Raw genomic sequence first — 15,352 nt, 5'->3', positions numbered from 1 at the left:
TTTTCCCACGCAGCTAGGGAAGAAATACTAATAGTGGAACGCAGTGAGCTTTGTATTTATTTTATTTATTATTAAAGTTATATGCCGCCCATCCATGGAGTTTATGTTCACGCAACACAATTTAAACACAATTTAAACACAAGCCAATTAAAAACCGAGGAGCTGCGATCCATATTACAATAGGTTTATGTAATGTTTCCCCTTTGCAAGTTGTAGGAAGCCAGCCCCGTGTTGGCTTCCATATAGGGTGAGAACATAATTCAGTAAACAGGATAAACTTGTTTCATTTATTTATTACACAGTATTTGTAGATTGGCCAGGACTCAGGACTCTGGGGAGGAACAAGCACGTATAAATTAATAATCGTAGTTAGAATATTTAGCAGACATAATGCCGTTTTAGGACGGAAGGGGTAGAAACACCATTTGAGCAAGCAAGAGGATCATGTAGGCTTGAGCAGATGTAAGATAAAGAAGCAAGGAGTCAGCTTGAAAATAGACAAAGACATTCCTAAACAAGCACAGGCCTACTGATATGCGCAGGCTAAAATGATAAAAAGTAAAGCATAAAGGGGGATATTTGGCAGAGGTCCGGCACATCCGCTGCCCAATCCTGTTTACTTTAAATAAAGAAAAATCTGATTCTCCACAAGGGTCATCTAGCATTTTCTTTCCCGACTTGGAACCAAACATAGGGTTTTTCCCTTCCAAAGTCATCATCATGATTAAAATACAATACAGGTACATGTCCAAGATGAGTGCACAAAATTCCTCCTGATGATTAACTTAAACCTTCTCCTTGGTAGTTTTTACTTATTGGTTCTGGGCTTGCCCTCTGCAGCAATAGAGAATCCATTTTTTTATCCGGCAGCTCTTTAGATATTTGAATACTACTATCGTATCTCTTTGGTAGGTGAAACGTACCCAGATCCTTTAACAATACAGTGGTACCTCGGTTCACGAACTTAATTCGTTCCACGATTCTGGTTGCGAACCGAATTGGTTGCGAACCGAATCAAATTTCCCCATAAGATTCAATGTAAATAAGTTTAATCCGTTCTGACCCCTATGAATGTGGTCGCCAATCGATTTTGGTCGCCAACCAAATCAAATTTTCCCATAAGGTTCAATGTAAATAAGGTTAATCCGTTCTGAACCATATGTATTTTTTTTAAAACCACAAAAATATGAAACAAAGTACAGTACAGTACAGTATGAAGAGAGAGAACAGTAACCTTGCTTGAGGCGACACCAAAAAGCTTCACAGCAAATGTCTATCTGCGACCGTGATCTCGCCTAGAGGAAGCCACGACCACGTGTCAGAGCAGGGAAGATGGCCGCGGGTCGTGTTCGTCACCCGATGCGGAGTTCGCGAACGGAAGCAAAATTTTGCGAATGCTGCTGTTCGTGAACCGAATTGTTCGTGAACAGAAGCGTTCGTGAACCGAGGTATTACTGTACTCTGTAGGGGTTAGTTTCCACACCCTTTACCATCTTGGTAGCTCTCCCCTAAATTTACTTCAATTTGTTATTTTTTGAACGGTGGTGCCCAGGACACAGGACTCCAGGTGGGCTCTGAATAAAACAATTATTTACTGTGATATGATATGAACCTTGTTAATGCACCCCAAAATAGCCCTTTTAACAACTGTATCATACTGCTCGCTCATGTTTAGCCTGTGGTGGATGAGAAATCCACCCAAATCCTTTTCATATTTACTATTGCCAAGCCAGGTCCCTCCATCTGATACTCGTGTGTTTCATTTTTCCCAGGAGCCCCTGGCAGCATGGCATATAAGGAGAATGCTGGGAACTGTAGTCCAGAAGCCAAATGTTCCCACCCATTATTATTTGGACACCTTGGGTAATAGAAAAGAGCAGTGTTTCTCAATCTTAGCCACTTTAAGATGTATGGACTTCAACTCCCAGAATGCTGGCTGGGGAATTCTGGGAGTTGAAATCCACACATCTTAAAGTAGCTGAGATTGAGAAACACTGGAATAGAGGATTAGAAATTAGGGTATGTAGATGATAGAGTGCTACTCCCATCATATCCAGCTCTCGTTGACAATGATTAGAGACAGTGACCAGTATCAGTACCAGTATTGAAGGAATAATGTCAGGAATGTTTTGAAAGCCTTTGGGCCAACTCAACATGACTATTTTGTATACTTTTGAATAAATATTTGGAGCAGTCCCTCCCTTTCACCCCAGTCTGCCTTGCAGGGATGTTGTTATGGGAAAAAGTAGGATTTGTGTTATTCAACATACAGTATACTGTACTTTTATAGTCCGTTTTTCTGTGCTGGAGTTGGGTTGTTACTAGAGGGCACTAGATTGGAGAAGGCTGATTCCAGACAGATGTTGAAAATTTTATTATGTTGAATTGCTGTATTATCATAAACATTTCATCTGAAACACACACATCTATAGAGTCAGTCCTATTTCTTCCAAAGTATTTATCACACTTACATAACCACCATGATTTTAACCAGATAGTCCATAAGTACAAGTTATAAAAAGGATCTGAAGGTAAACCAGGCATTTCCACCAACGGGTACATACATACTCAATAGCTGACATTTTCCAGCAACAAAGGCCATTGTTCTCTACACTTCTAATGTTTGAGCTGCAGCGCCAATGCGGCTTTAGCTAAAATGGTATGGTCTATGCCCAAGTAGAGGGTCTCAGCCCAACGGAGCTCTGCAGTTTGCAGGAATAATGAGATAAGGAGAGGAAAAAGGTTATTCTTAAAGGCAACAAACTCAAGAAATAGTCCAGTGAAGACTGAGTGTGCTGAGCAGCGAAAGAAGGAAGCAGAACGCCAGATGGATGCACAATGGAGTTTCCTGGAGAAGGCACACTCTTGTAGTTTCAAGATACCCTTTTCATTCTTTTGCATCTGGAGTGTAAAAGAAAGGAAAAGGAGGAAGAATCCCCTTCTGAGTACCAAACTGACAGTGTTTTGTCACTAGGAAAAAGAGATAATCTGGCCACTTGCTCTGCTGTGCGATGCACATAAAAACAGGTGGAGTTTCATTTGCAGTCATGGCTGCCATCTTGACTTTGGTGACCATACCTTGCCAATACTCCTCTGTGCACACAGACTGTCCGGTGGAAGCAGACCAAACTGATTGCAGGCACTTTTGGCCCCCTCAGTGGAGATCCAGGAGAGCTATTGGGGTTGGCTGCCCAGTAGTGCAAAAACAAGGGATCTGTAAAACATCTGCAGATCAAGGCTGCCTTCAGATTGACTCATACATTGTGTAAACAGGAGCAGTGAACAGAGTTGCTGAAAGACTCGCCAGAATATGTAATAAACCAATCACCACTTTTCTGCCTTTTTGAAGCCCAATTTTCCCTATTTTTGCCCCAAAGTGTTAGTGATAGATGACTCAACAGGCAGCCATTAAGAATGACCAGAAAATTGTTTCTTGTTTTTTCCTTTTTTTGCCAAAGCGGTAATGAACACACAAGAGTTCTGGAGCAGAGCTGTACAGTTTTTGCTGGCCTGAAAGTTACACTTGGCTTCGAAGTGAAATGCCAGGAATTCCACTGTTTTTCTGGGATTCTGCAAACTTCAACAATGAAGTTTCATTTCATTTCATTGTCCGTTGACTTAAAACTCTATATAGTTAATTACTGGTTTCAGTTCACACATTTAACAATTCCCCCCTGCTTCTCATTAAAACATACAATTTGAAAAAAAAAAAAGTTTTGGTAAATTTTACCAAGTTCTTTTTTCTTTTTAACTGTTGGGGTTCAGAATGTGCACTTCTCTCAGTCCAGCTGAGGTGGATTACAACTCCCATCACTCCCAGCAAGCACTGAGAAAAGCCAGGGTGCTGCATCCTCCATTATTTTCTCAGTGTTTTGCATCTAAATTTGGTAGGATGAAATGCATGTCTGTATAACAGAGAGATAGGTTCTGTGTGCAGGGCAAGATCATCACAAATTAATTAGAAAACAAAATAAATTTGCAAAAAAACTACATATTCCCACCTACACCATCGTGGGACAGAGGTGGGAGATTCCTCACAGAAAGCATTTTTTTTTACAGCATCATCTTCCATGTTTTCTGTATAAATATATAGGAATTGTATTGAACAGGGTTTATTGTCTATTAAGAATTATGGCTCAAGTCTTAGAATCAGGCTTCAGTCATAATTCTGTGACTAAATAGTTCATGACTTTCTACTGATGTGTAGAAAATCTCCAGAATTAACATTCCTTGCTATTTTTTTTTTTACCTTTGTGAACTCACCCATTAGACACACACACACACACACACACACACACACACACACTCCAATCATTTGGGATCCTAATATATCGAGCAGTGTTTTTACTTCTTTTCTGATTAGCCTAGATACATAAATAACAAAGATAGCCATGGTGGTTCACAAAGAAAAAAAATCCAAAATTCAAGGGTAAACCATCCCCTTTTAAAGATCAGCCAAAATATCACCCAAGAGAATAAGCTTTTTCAGTTCTCCAGAACTATCTATCAGGCTAAACTGAGCAACAAGCAAAAGGTAGGAAAAGAAATAGTAATTATGAAATAGGCATGAACCCTGCGATTTAGAGAATGGAGGTTGCTGATTGAAAAATTAAGTACCTGGTAATGTGGATGATGATGATGATGATGATGATGATGATGATGATGATGATGATGATGCCAAGACCCAGCTCTCTGGAGAAGGCTCTAATGCTGGGAAAAGTGGAAGGAGAGAGAAGAGAAGAGCCAGCAGCAAGATGGAGGGGCTCAGTTACAGGGGCGATAGGGGTACCGTTGGAAGACCTGAAGGACCAGGTTAGGGACAGGTCATCATGGAGAAAATCTACCTATGTGGTTGTTAAGAGTCAACACTAATTTGATGGTACATATTGATGGTACATAATCAATCATAAATGTTGCACATATCATATTAAACTTGTGAAAAAGAAGAACTGATTCCCACAGTTCTGGAAGGACAAAAACTAGTTGTTAAATCCAAGGTCCCTCCTCTGCAGATGAAGGCTCCCAAGTAGAGACTAAACAAAAGTTTGAAAGAAACAGATTGGTGATTGGTGCTCTCTCCTGCCATTAAGCAGAATGACACCCATGTTCTGATGAACTATGTATGAACTGGCGTTCAGTCTGGATCTGAAGCTCCTTGCAGGTATGTGGAGGATACCAGTGCTGGATCAGAAGCACCTTTGTCCAGGTTGATCTGGCACCATGTACCCAGCTATGTCTATTCCAAAACAAACAAAAAAACCCACCACAAACCCACCTAGTTTCCTTAAATCATTTCCACAATTTTCATCTCACAGGGTTTCTAGGATTTATGTATTTATTTTTAACACATACTGCAACACGAAAGAAGTACCTTGGTTAATTGAAAACATCATTCTATTCACAAGCCCTTTAAGATTATGGTCTTCATAGGAAGCATACATTTTCAGAGATGTATTTTCCCAACCTTTTATTTACCCATGTAAATAGCATGTAAAATCTTTTCATTTACCACATTTATACCACACTTTTCTACCAATCAGCAATTCATAACCCAAGTTTATCTTTAAAGCAAGCTTGTGCAGTAGGATTGGTGAGAGGGCCTAGCCTAATCTCACTAAGGCTTGCATTGGAGCAGTGTTTCTCAACCTTGGTCACTTCCAGATGGGTGGACTTCAACTTCCAGAATTCCCCAGCCAGCCCTGCTGGCTGGGGAATTCTGGGAGCTGAAGTCCACGCATCTTCAAGTTGCCGACGTTGAGAAACACTGCCTTGGAGGGAAACTATACACTTCCCTAGATCCAGTCTAATATTTTAATATCGCATTTCTTGTAGTATCCCAGTTCATATACTTGACAAAACCAAGTTTGATCAATATACTCATTAGCTACCTGCCTCCTTCCATGGTTAGCTCCTTCTCAATTTCCCATTCATACATTTGCTTACAGCGTAGCTGAGTATCATCAAATATAGGTTGCTTTCCAGGGATCTCCAGCTTGTCCAGCAGCACAACTTAGATAAATATTTCAAGATCAATGACAGCATCACCCACACAGTTGCAAACCAGACTCTTTTCAACTGGTTTTTGGGGAGAGCAGAAACTGTTTTTTCCACCTTCTGGGTCTGGATAGCTGTCACAAGTCTGTGTTTGAAGTTAAGTCCAGTGTTAAACAATGGACTTGAACTAGAGCCTAGCCCTTGGATTTCTGGCAATATTACAATAGAAAATATTGTGTTGTTAGTACATATTATCAGAACTGAGGCAACATGTAAACCAAAATATGTCCCCTGGTAGTTCATATTGTTGGACTGAAGGCAATCTTCATCCAAAATGGAGTGTCAGTGGTCTGTTAATAATAGATGTCTTTAATAGGAGCTAGTTAATTCTAAAGGAGCTGTAATTTAACACTTCAAAACATTTACTTCTGAGAGTAGGTGGATGAAAAGGATGCTGACCTGTTTCTCAAAGAGGACACTGAGTTCCAAATGTGTAACAAGGTGCCTCTTATGAAGTGAGAAGGCCATCCCTTTAGCCCTAGTGATGGGTTGATGTCCTGGTGGTTTGCCACATACATCCCAATTTTAAATGCTTTTCACAAGATTGTAATGTCTAGAAAAGTTGGGAGACAATATAAGAAAGGTGAGTCACTTGTTCTGCCATTTCTATGAATGTCTTGACTTTTGGAGAAGCAACGCAGAACTGAAAATTGTTTGGATGTTACTAGTAATTGCAGAGACTTTCAACAAACCTTCTGTTTGTTTGTTGCTCAAATACAAAACTGTGAAGTGATGGCAACTAGAATAAAATAAATGTCTCCTGCAGAACAGCTGGGAAGCAAAGCTATTCGTGCCAATATGCTGAATTTGAGTCTTCCAAAGCAACAGGTTCGGTTTGCTATTACCCCATGTCGGACTGGCAGAAATATTATTTACTGCTTTGGCCTTTTTCTTCTGTCGAACCAGCATTGCTGATGCTCATATTTTAAGCTCCTTGAGGCGATGAATGATCTTCTGATGACCCTCTTGTCAGGGGCTCTGCACACTGTCTATAAAGCCAGAAAAACTGCTTCCAAAACTCCTGAGTCCGTTTCCGGTGAGTTATTTTAAGAAGGATGTAGCTCGATGGGACCAGATCAAGTGGAGGGCAAAGGAGTTGGGATGAAGTATGGAAACAAGTCCTGTGAGGAATGGTTGAAAAAAATGGATATCTTGAGTTTGGAGAAAAAGAAGAGAGTGCAGATGGGAACAGATCGGATCACATTCTTCAAATCCCTGAAGAAGGCAAATGCTTGCTTTCTGTTTGCCCAGAAGGCAAGACTTAATTTAAGGAGTTTAAGTTACAGGAGAGAGCCAGTTTGGTATAGTGGTTGAATGTGCCAGGCTGGAAACTAGGAGACTGTGAGTTCTAGTCCTGCCTTAGGCAAGAAGACAGCTGGGTGACCCTAGGCTAGTCATTTTTGTTTTTAATAGCTGGGGGCCATAATATACACCTAATTTTGTTGAGTATGGGCCATTCTGTCTGGGATAATGATGCAAGGCGGATGACACCATATTATACCCTGGCAGAGTCAGAATGTTCTTATTTTTCTGAGTTTTGGGGAAGGAGTGAAGCACTTTTTCCCAGATTTTTTTTCTCTCTTGAATGGTGGTAAATCTTATGCTCATGCAAGCATTTGGTGAATTCCCTGCTTCAGTTGGCAGGGAACTGGGGTACCAATTTTTGACTGTGTGGAGGTCATGCTGCTGCATGTCCAGACCAAACAGTGCAAATGCACTCTGCAGAGGCAGAGCAGAGGCAAGTCCAGAGCAATTCTGCATGGAGAAATGACTGCTCTGTGGGTAGATAATTTTGCCGCGATTCCTTGCTCTTGGAAGGAGACAAAAATTTGGCCTACGAGTGAGACATAATTCAGAGAAGCAACAGCGGGGGTGAGGTTTTTATCTATTTATTGTTTGGAGGGTGAATTTGGAGACTGCTGTTCCTTAATGTATTCCATCTGGCCCACTAGCTACGTCTCACGGCACAAACAGCTTGAAAAATCACTGAATTAGTAGAGAAGCCCCTTATGCTTCTGGGTATACATGGTTCAAAGTTATCCATTGAATGGACAGGCTGCAGCAGCTTAAAGCAGATACTCTGAGTGCAGAAAACCCCAGATTCAAAGCTTGGCGCCTGCAGTTAAAGGGATCTTATGCAGCATTAAAAGAGAAGGTTTTTCTCTGGGTTATTACTATGGGATTTCAAATAGAAAAGAACAAATAAAGTTGCTGTCTTCTGCTAGCCTTGCCTCCGAGGGAACAACTAAGAATATTTATATATTTATTTATTCATCCAATTTCTAAGCTGCCTGACTCCCATACAAATGTATATATTCTTATCCTTTCACTGTATGTTTGTGTGTACAGACACGCACACAGAGAGCAAGAGGATATTAAAGAACACAGATTTCTCTGTAGAATAAGACAAACTGCTCTTCACATAGCTACCTGCCACTAGTGCCTTCCTCAATCTGGTTCTCTCCAAAAAGTTTGGATTAAAGCTCCCATCATCCGTGGCTGAAGATGACAAGGGCAGGAATCCCATACAAACAGAGCGTGCCAGGTTGCAGAAGATGTCACCACAGCACTTTCTCATAATTTCAGCTAGCCTTTGGCGCTCCTTCATCTGAATTGCTCTCTCATGGCCTTGGATGGTCATTATTATAATTTGGTCTATCAGCAGGGACGATAGACTTGATACCCCTTGAATAGCCGACAAGAGCAACGCGCTGGCGTTCTGTAAGGTTAAGTCTTGCAGCCGGAACCGTTAAGTATCACGACCGGGGCAACAGGACTCTCGTTCTGGAAGCTGTCGAGCTTCTCCACCATGGCTAAAGGGGTTATGGTCATCGCTTCTTCCCCACCAGTCTCCGGCTTCTTCTCCTTGTAAACGTTCCCTTGGAGAATGAGGTCACTTTCCGCTGTGGGAGTTGCGCTGTCCTCTTTGGCAGCATCCTGATGGCGCTCATTTCTGCATCCCTCGTGGTGGCTGTGGTTGCCGAGACGGCTGGATGCCACCACTGCTTTCACCGCAGCCTGTGTGTGTTACACATGGCAAAGAGTGACATTGGTTTGAATGTACATATTTATTATTATTATAATGGAGCCCTTGAGGGGGATATTGTTGGTAGTGACTGTAATTGTCCTTGGCTGGCACGGTTTATGTATATTTATTTTTATTTGTAGTTATTGGTTGTTTTTAGTGAGTTTTAATTCTATGTTAGCCACCCAGAGTTGCCCCATGAGATGGATGGCATACAGGCAGTCCTTGTTTAATGTCCACTTGTTCAGTGACTGTTCAAAATTATGACAGCGCTGAATGAGGGGTACTTGCAACAGGTCCTCATAGTTGTGGATGTCACAGCATCCCCGCAGTCCCATAATCGCAATTTGGGCACTCAGCAACCAGTTTGCAATTATGACATTGCAGCATCCCATGGTCACATGACCGCCATTTGTAACCTTCCCTGTTGGCTTCTGACAAGCAAAGTCAATGGGGAAGCTAGCAGGAGGTTGCAAATGGCAATCACATAACTGTGGAATTCTGTGACTGTGTGGGATTCTCCTAATGAGGGCAACTGGGACTGCCAAAACTGCCATTGAAAGTCGGTGCGGTCATATGACATAGCACCTTATGACCGTGTTGCTTAGCAGTGGAGTTCCCGGTCCCAGTTACTGTTGTTAAGTGAGAACTATTGTATGTATGTATGTATGTATGTATTTATTTATCTGTATACATTTATTTTAATTAATTAAATTAATTCTCAGCAGCACCATGTTCTCCAATACCAAACCCAGGTGACTGAGTGCTGATGGAACAAAAATCTTGGACAGTGAACTAATATGAGTGCCTGGATCACAGTTGCAAACATCTCCCCAGGGATTATAAGACCTCAAGTGCAAGAGAGCCCACCCACCAAAGCCAGTCATTGGCCACAGGTGTTCATGTCATCCTGGAGTCCCCTTTTGCAGTCCCACAAGAATCACATGCTTGACATTTTCTGCTCAAGAGGGAAAATTCAGGCACCGTATTTATCCCAAAGAAAGTTATCCCTGGGTTTGAAATGACCCTCTGTCCAAAAGGGAACATTAGAGGAAGAAAATCATCGCTCTCTGTTACTGCATAAATCCTCCCATTTTAAGGGTATATTAATTGAGAAGAAGTAGGCTTCCTTTAGTGACTGCAGTAAAACAGAAACAAAGCCGAAACAGAAGTCTCCCCCTGCCCTAAAAGCCACTAAAAGACAATCCCGCTCATCTGTGATATCATGGTATGACCCTTCCCCTCTCCACATGGCCCTGGATGTGAAAATACACCTCTCCCCAAGAGGGCTGCTGCAAGGGGTGTCAAAAAATCAAAATGGCAGCCATGACCAATGATCAAAGCCACACCTTCTTTTTATGTGTGGGCAGGGCTTCAATTACCCAGTCGTAGCCGCCATACTGAATTTTGACCTGCCCCCTGCAAGGCATCTAGGCTAGGCTACTTTTGTGTGGCTTGCCTTGCACCCTGATTCTGAGCCTCTGGCCCTGAGCTCAGGCCCCTGGTTCTCATCCCCATTTGGGAGCCCAGATGGGAGAGCAAAGTCACCGAATCTTACCTTTAGCTTCCGCCTTGCATTGAACTCCTGCAATTTCTTCTGCGTACTGTCCATGTGTGCGAACTTAGCAGCTTTCCCAGTCACCCAAGGGTGCTCCAGGGCTTGATGAACCGTTAATCTTTTCTGGGGATCCAGAACAATCAGCTTTCGGACCTACAAGGGCCAGAGATGGGTTTAGTGTGACAATTCCAGTGTCATAAAGGATGCGAATGGGCCAATCAGGGGTGTCTGGCAGGGGGAGGATGTCAAAAAAGCCAAGAGAATGGCCCTGATTCTGCAATCAAAGCCTTATCTCTTAGTACATTGGGGCAATGGATTTCTAGTAGGGAAAGGTCTTGGGGCTAGGAACACATTTGGCATTTGGAGAGCGTGTGATCAGTGCACTGACAGAATGGATCTACTAGGAGACTGTTCTCTTCACAAAAGAGGGCCATGGTGTGGGCCCAGCCAGCTGTGGAACCAGCCTCCCACTGCTCTCTCCCACTGCTCTCTCCCATCCCAGGGAGACCCAAGGTCATCTCTGCAGAAAAATGGAAGCTGAGCCCGGTACTTTCATTTGCAGTATAATGTTTGAGGGGCCATGGTGCCCGAGGAGCACGAGTGTAAGCCTTCATGCATGCCAGAACATGCAAGTGCAGACGTGGGCCATCCATCCATCTGGGCAGTGCTCAAAATACAATAACTCACCAGGTCCTTGGCATTGAGAGACACTTCATCCCACCAAGGAGAGACAAACTCATAGTCACAATTTAGGATTCGGCTGTACATGTATTGATCTCCTCTTGGGTCGAAGAAGGGCTCAAAGCCACACAGCCTGGAAAAAAAAGGAAGAATCAGAGGCCTATGACGGGATTGCTATGAAATAAGACAAATTTCTATGAATGCAAAGCACTCAAAGACCTTCTCCATTACTTGAATTAACCTTCAGCTAAATATTAATTAAAGATTCAGGTGAATGAATGTTTCTGAAGTTATACAGCAAGAGGACCCATACAGGTAGGTCGCAATTAGCACGTGTTTGAATAATGCGATGTTCGATTTAGTGCAAATTGTAGTTGTTATCAGGTCGTGTTTAATGCAGCCCAAAATTCAGCTAATGTGAGACATGTGCAATTGAAGCTAGTGCATGAGCAGTTGCAGTTGGGATTTTAGATGCTGCTAATCTTCATGTGTGCAAAATGGAGGAAAGGAAAATTCCGTCAGAGGAAAACAGTACAAGTTTAATACTGTAACTTTGTTAAAAATAAATTTAAGTGGTAAGTATATTCTTTTTATCTTTTACTATTATATTTCATTAATAAACATATAAAATTTAGGTTTAAACATTTTCATTGCCTATTTCTGTCGAGCTGGAACCAATTACCCTATTTTCCATAGAAATATCACTTTGAATAGTGCGAATTCGGATAATGCAACCATTTCATGGGATTCATTAACCGCACTAACTGAGACCTTCTCCACAAAGTGCTGGACTACCATTTCTGTAATCCCTACAATTTCCTACAATGTAATCCCTGATGATTGGTCATGCGAGCTCAGGATGATGGGAAGAGGAGTCCCAAACCTTGAATGGTGCAGCTTTTCCATCCTGCTTGCAGGAGAAAGCAGGCTTTCTAATTCAATTCTACTGCCTCTGCAAATTAGGCATAAAAAAGAAATAAAACCCCAGACCAGATGCCACTTTGCTAATGTTTATTTAGTAGAAAAGAGAGAGAGAAAAAGAGAGAGGCAGAGAAAAGTAAGATCTGTTTGCTATCATAATGTTTACCAAAAGGCTTAGGGCCCTATTACTTTAAACTTGGCTGGAGATTGTAAAAAAAAAAAAAAATCAGCTACCAATATATACTAATTGTCCTTAATCACCATCTGTTTCATGCAAGTTGATAAATAAAATAAACACTGCATTGAAGTCATTAAATAATATAAAGGGGGGGGTAGGAAAAAAAGGACATCAGTCTGTGGGGATTACATGGGGAGCAACTGGCTTTATTCTGCCCCATGCAGATCCTGCTGGAGTTTGGACCTCCTTGTTATCCATTGAGATCCCCCTTCATCCTCTTGCATGGAGCCAACTTCTAAGAAGCAAATCCATCTGCTCCGCAACTGAGGTTCCCTCCTACCTCCAAACACGAATGCCACTTGGGGACACAAAAACAGAGGAGAAACAGCAAGGGGAAGGGTCTTAACGTCACCCCCTTTTGCTCTCTCATTTGCAAATGCCCTGTTGAAGGCCTGTCGCCATTGCAGCTGGGCTTCACACGACTGGTTTCTGTATGCTGAGAGAGGACACGCTTGCAGAAGAGAACTGGTCCAGGCCCTGGGTTAAAAAGGGATCTGTGTGTGTGTGTGTGTGTGTACATTTAGTATGTAGTTAGCTGGTTACTGGCTGCTTATTTTTGGGGTTTTGGTTCTGGTTGGCTGTCTTCTTTTTTTCCCTCTTGATGTACTTTGTTTTCTTCTACTTTTATCTGTTAGCCACTCTGAGTTGTTAGGGAGTCAGGCAGCCTTGAAATTGAATCAATCAATTCATGTGGGAGGGGGTTAATTCACTGGTTTTCCTTTCCAGTCCCCCTCCCCTGCCTTCCTACCCAGCAGTTCCTTCCTCCTCCCTGCAACGCTGTAGGGTCTGTGTTTACCTTGCAGCGGAGAGTTTTCTTAGCATACACTGCCTTAAATATATGAAGGGCTTGTGTATTAGAGTTCTCTGCCACTGTGCTCAAGCAACTCTTAGCATTGCAGAAAGGTAATTGCAAAATATATGCATATAAGATATCCACAGTCATCGAATTACAGAAGTTAAAAACAAGAACTTAGAGCAATATAAACATGGATATGGTGTTCCTTCAATAAATTACATTTTAAAAGACTTCTGGAAGAGCTCCATTTTAATATGCTTCTGGAATGACAATAATGCTTAGGTTAATCTAGCTTCTCAGGAGGGGCCATGACTGAGAAACATTTCCTGCTGGCCTCAGTGCCCCTCACTTCATGGTAGGGGGGAACTACAAATCATTTTTTCTGAAATGTTCTTATTGGGCTGTTGATTCTTAGCTGAAGGAGGTGGCCCTTAGGGCATCTCAGTGCTGAGCCAACCACAGTTTTATAGGTAAAAACCAGCACTTCAATTTGTACCTGGAAACCTGTTAGCAACAGATTTATCAGCCTCATGCAGTAGTTATGATGTGAGGACTATTCTCCAGGGCTCCAGGCTATTCATCAGTCCTTCTGCTGGCAGAAAACAGTATGGTGCAAAATCCTATTGCCAATCTGCCACCAGGTGGGGGTGTGCATATTTGCTGTCTGCAGGGCAACTTAAGAGGAAAGAGACTGTCCAGTAGAATCGTAGAATCCTAGTCACTGTTTTCATATTCCAGACTTTCAGAAGCAGTGGGAAGACCGTTGGAGATCGGCTTCTTTTCTTCTAACTTACAGTCTGCTTCCAAAGTGACATCTCCAGTGATCTGCAAATTTGCAGCCAGTTTGTCCTACGCTGAGCAGAGAAATTGATAACATTTAACCTCTACTCCTTTTAACTAGGCCAGTGGTCTCCAAAGTGGGGTGCATACACCCCACGTGGTGCGCAAGACAATCCATTAGGGCAGGGTTTCTCAACCTTGGCAACTTTAAGTCGTGTATACTTCAGCTCCCAGAATTCCCCAGCCAGCAGGACTAGCTGGGGAATTCTGGGAGTTGAAGTCCACACATCTTAAAGTTGCCAAGGTTGAAAACTGCATTAGGGTGTGGGAAAAAAATATTAGAGTATGGTTTGTTTCACTTTCATCTTATCCTTCTTTTAATTTCATCCTTTAAAAAAAAAGAAAACTATTTTCGGGTTACGTTTTAGATCATGTACGCAATATATTAATAGGGTAGTACAACTATATCCCTGATAATTAAATCAGCCTCAGTGTCTTCAGAGTGCATGCTCAAAAATGTTTTACTGATAAGGGGGCACAGTCAAAAAAGTTTGGAGAACACTGATTTGGGCTACTGGGCCTTCAAGGAAGCACTTATTTCCCTTAGAACAGTGTTGTCCAAACTTGGCCACTTTAAGATGAGTGGACTTCAACTCCCAGAATTCCCATGCTGGCTGGGGAATTCTGGGAGTTGAAGTCCACTCATCTTAAAGTGGCCAAGTTTGGACAACACTGCCTTAGAAGACTGGAAGCTCAAGAACTGGGAGAAGTTCTCTCTAATGAGAAAATGGACCCACCACATGTCTGCCCCCCAGCTGAAAAGGAGATACTGTAGATCCACCACTATCGATGCTGAGGAAACATGCTTACTGATGGGCTTCTGACCCTGATTCATAATGCTGGTTATTGCCGACAGAGCCCCTTTGGTGGTAGGGTCATGTTGTATCAGACTCCCCCTGGTCAGGATTTAATCGGCCCATCTGGACATCTCAAGAGGGTCTATTGAGACTTGCTCCCACCCTACGTGAAATCGGAGGAATCTGGACCGGGGAGGAGGCCTCTTTGTCATGTCCCCATGCTCTGGAGTTTTTTTACCTGCAGAAATTCATGCAGCTCTCTTCCTTGTACAGAATAAGGAAAATGGAGATATGCAGGACGGCAAAAGGGGCTGAAACGTTTTTTAAGTCCAGTAGGACAAGATAACATTCGGAAGTGGCTCAGGCAGACACCTCCCTAATTCACTGAACTATAAGAAAGAGGAGGAGGTCCAGCACAATCAGATTTGCAAGATTCTGTTCT

The 15,352-nt window shown here is 42.4% G+C and overlaps 1 protein-coding gene across 3 annotated transcripts in view; it reads right to left on the bottom strand.

The window, feature by feature from the left end:
• Positions 1–167: 167 nt before the first annotated feature.
• The window catches only part of LOC112541989 (calcium/calmodulin-dependent protein kinase type IV-like), a 52,177-nt gene continuing 36,992 nt past the window's right edge, over positions 168–15,352 (bottom strand). The window contains exons 9-12 of one of the 3 annotated variants that reach the window (XR_015797637.1): positions 11,325–11,451; positions 10,638–10,790; positions 3,079–9,072; positions 168–2,901 (exon numbers count right to left, since the gene is read on the bottom strand). Coding sequence is in view for 1 of the 3 variants with exons in the window: in XM_088149390.1 (XP_088005516.1) it covers positions 8,782–9,072; positions 10,638–10,790; positions 11,325–11,451 (571 nt within the window). In the remaining 2 variants the exon portion in view is untranslated. Of the gene's footprint in view, positions 9,073–10,637; positions 10,791–11,324; positions 11,452–15,352 lie in introns of all 3 variants that reach the window. The other 2 variants (XR_015797638.1, XM_088149390.1) reach the window with 2 other exon arrangements.

The sequence above is a fragment of the Python bivittatus genome, unplaced genomic scaffold (genome assembly GCF_059951505.1).
Source record: "Python bivittatus isolate LINGU-HERP-01145 unplaced genomic scaffold, Pbiv_v1 ctg000580_np1212, whole genome shotgun sequence".
NCBI lineage: Eukaryota > Metazoa > Chordata > Lepidosauria > Squamata > Pythonidae > Python > Python bivittatus.
Note: the sequence above shows the minus strand (reverse complement) of the source record. Positions and strands in the feature narration are given on the sequence as shown.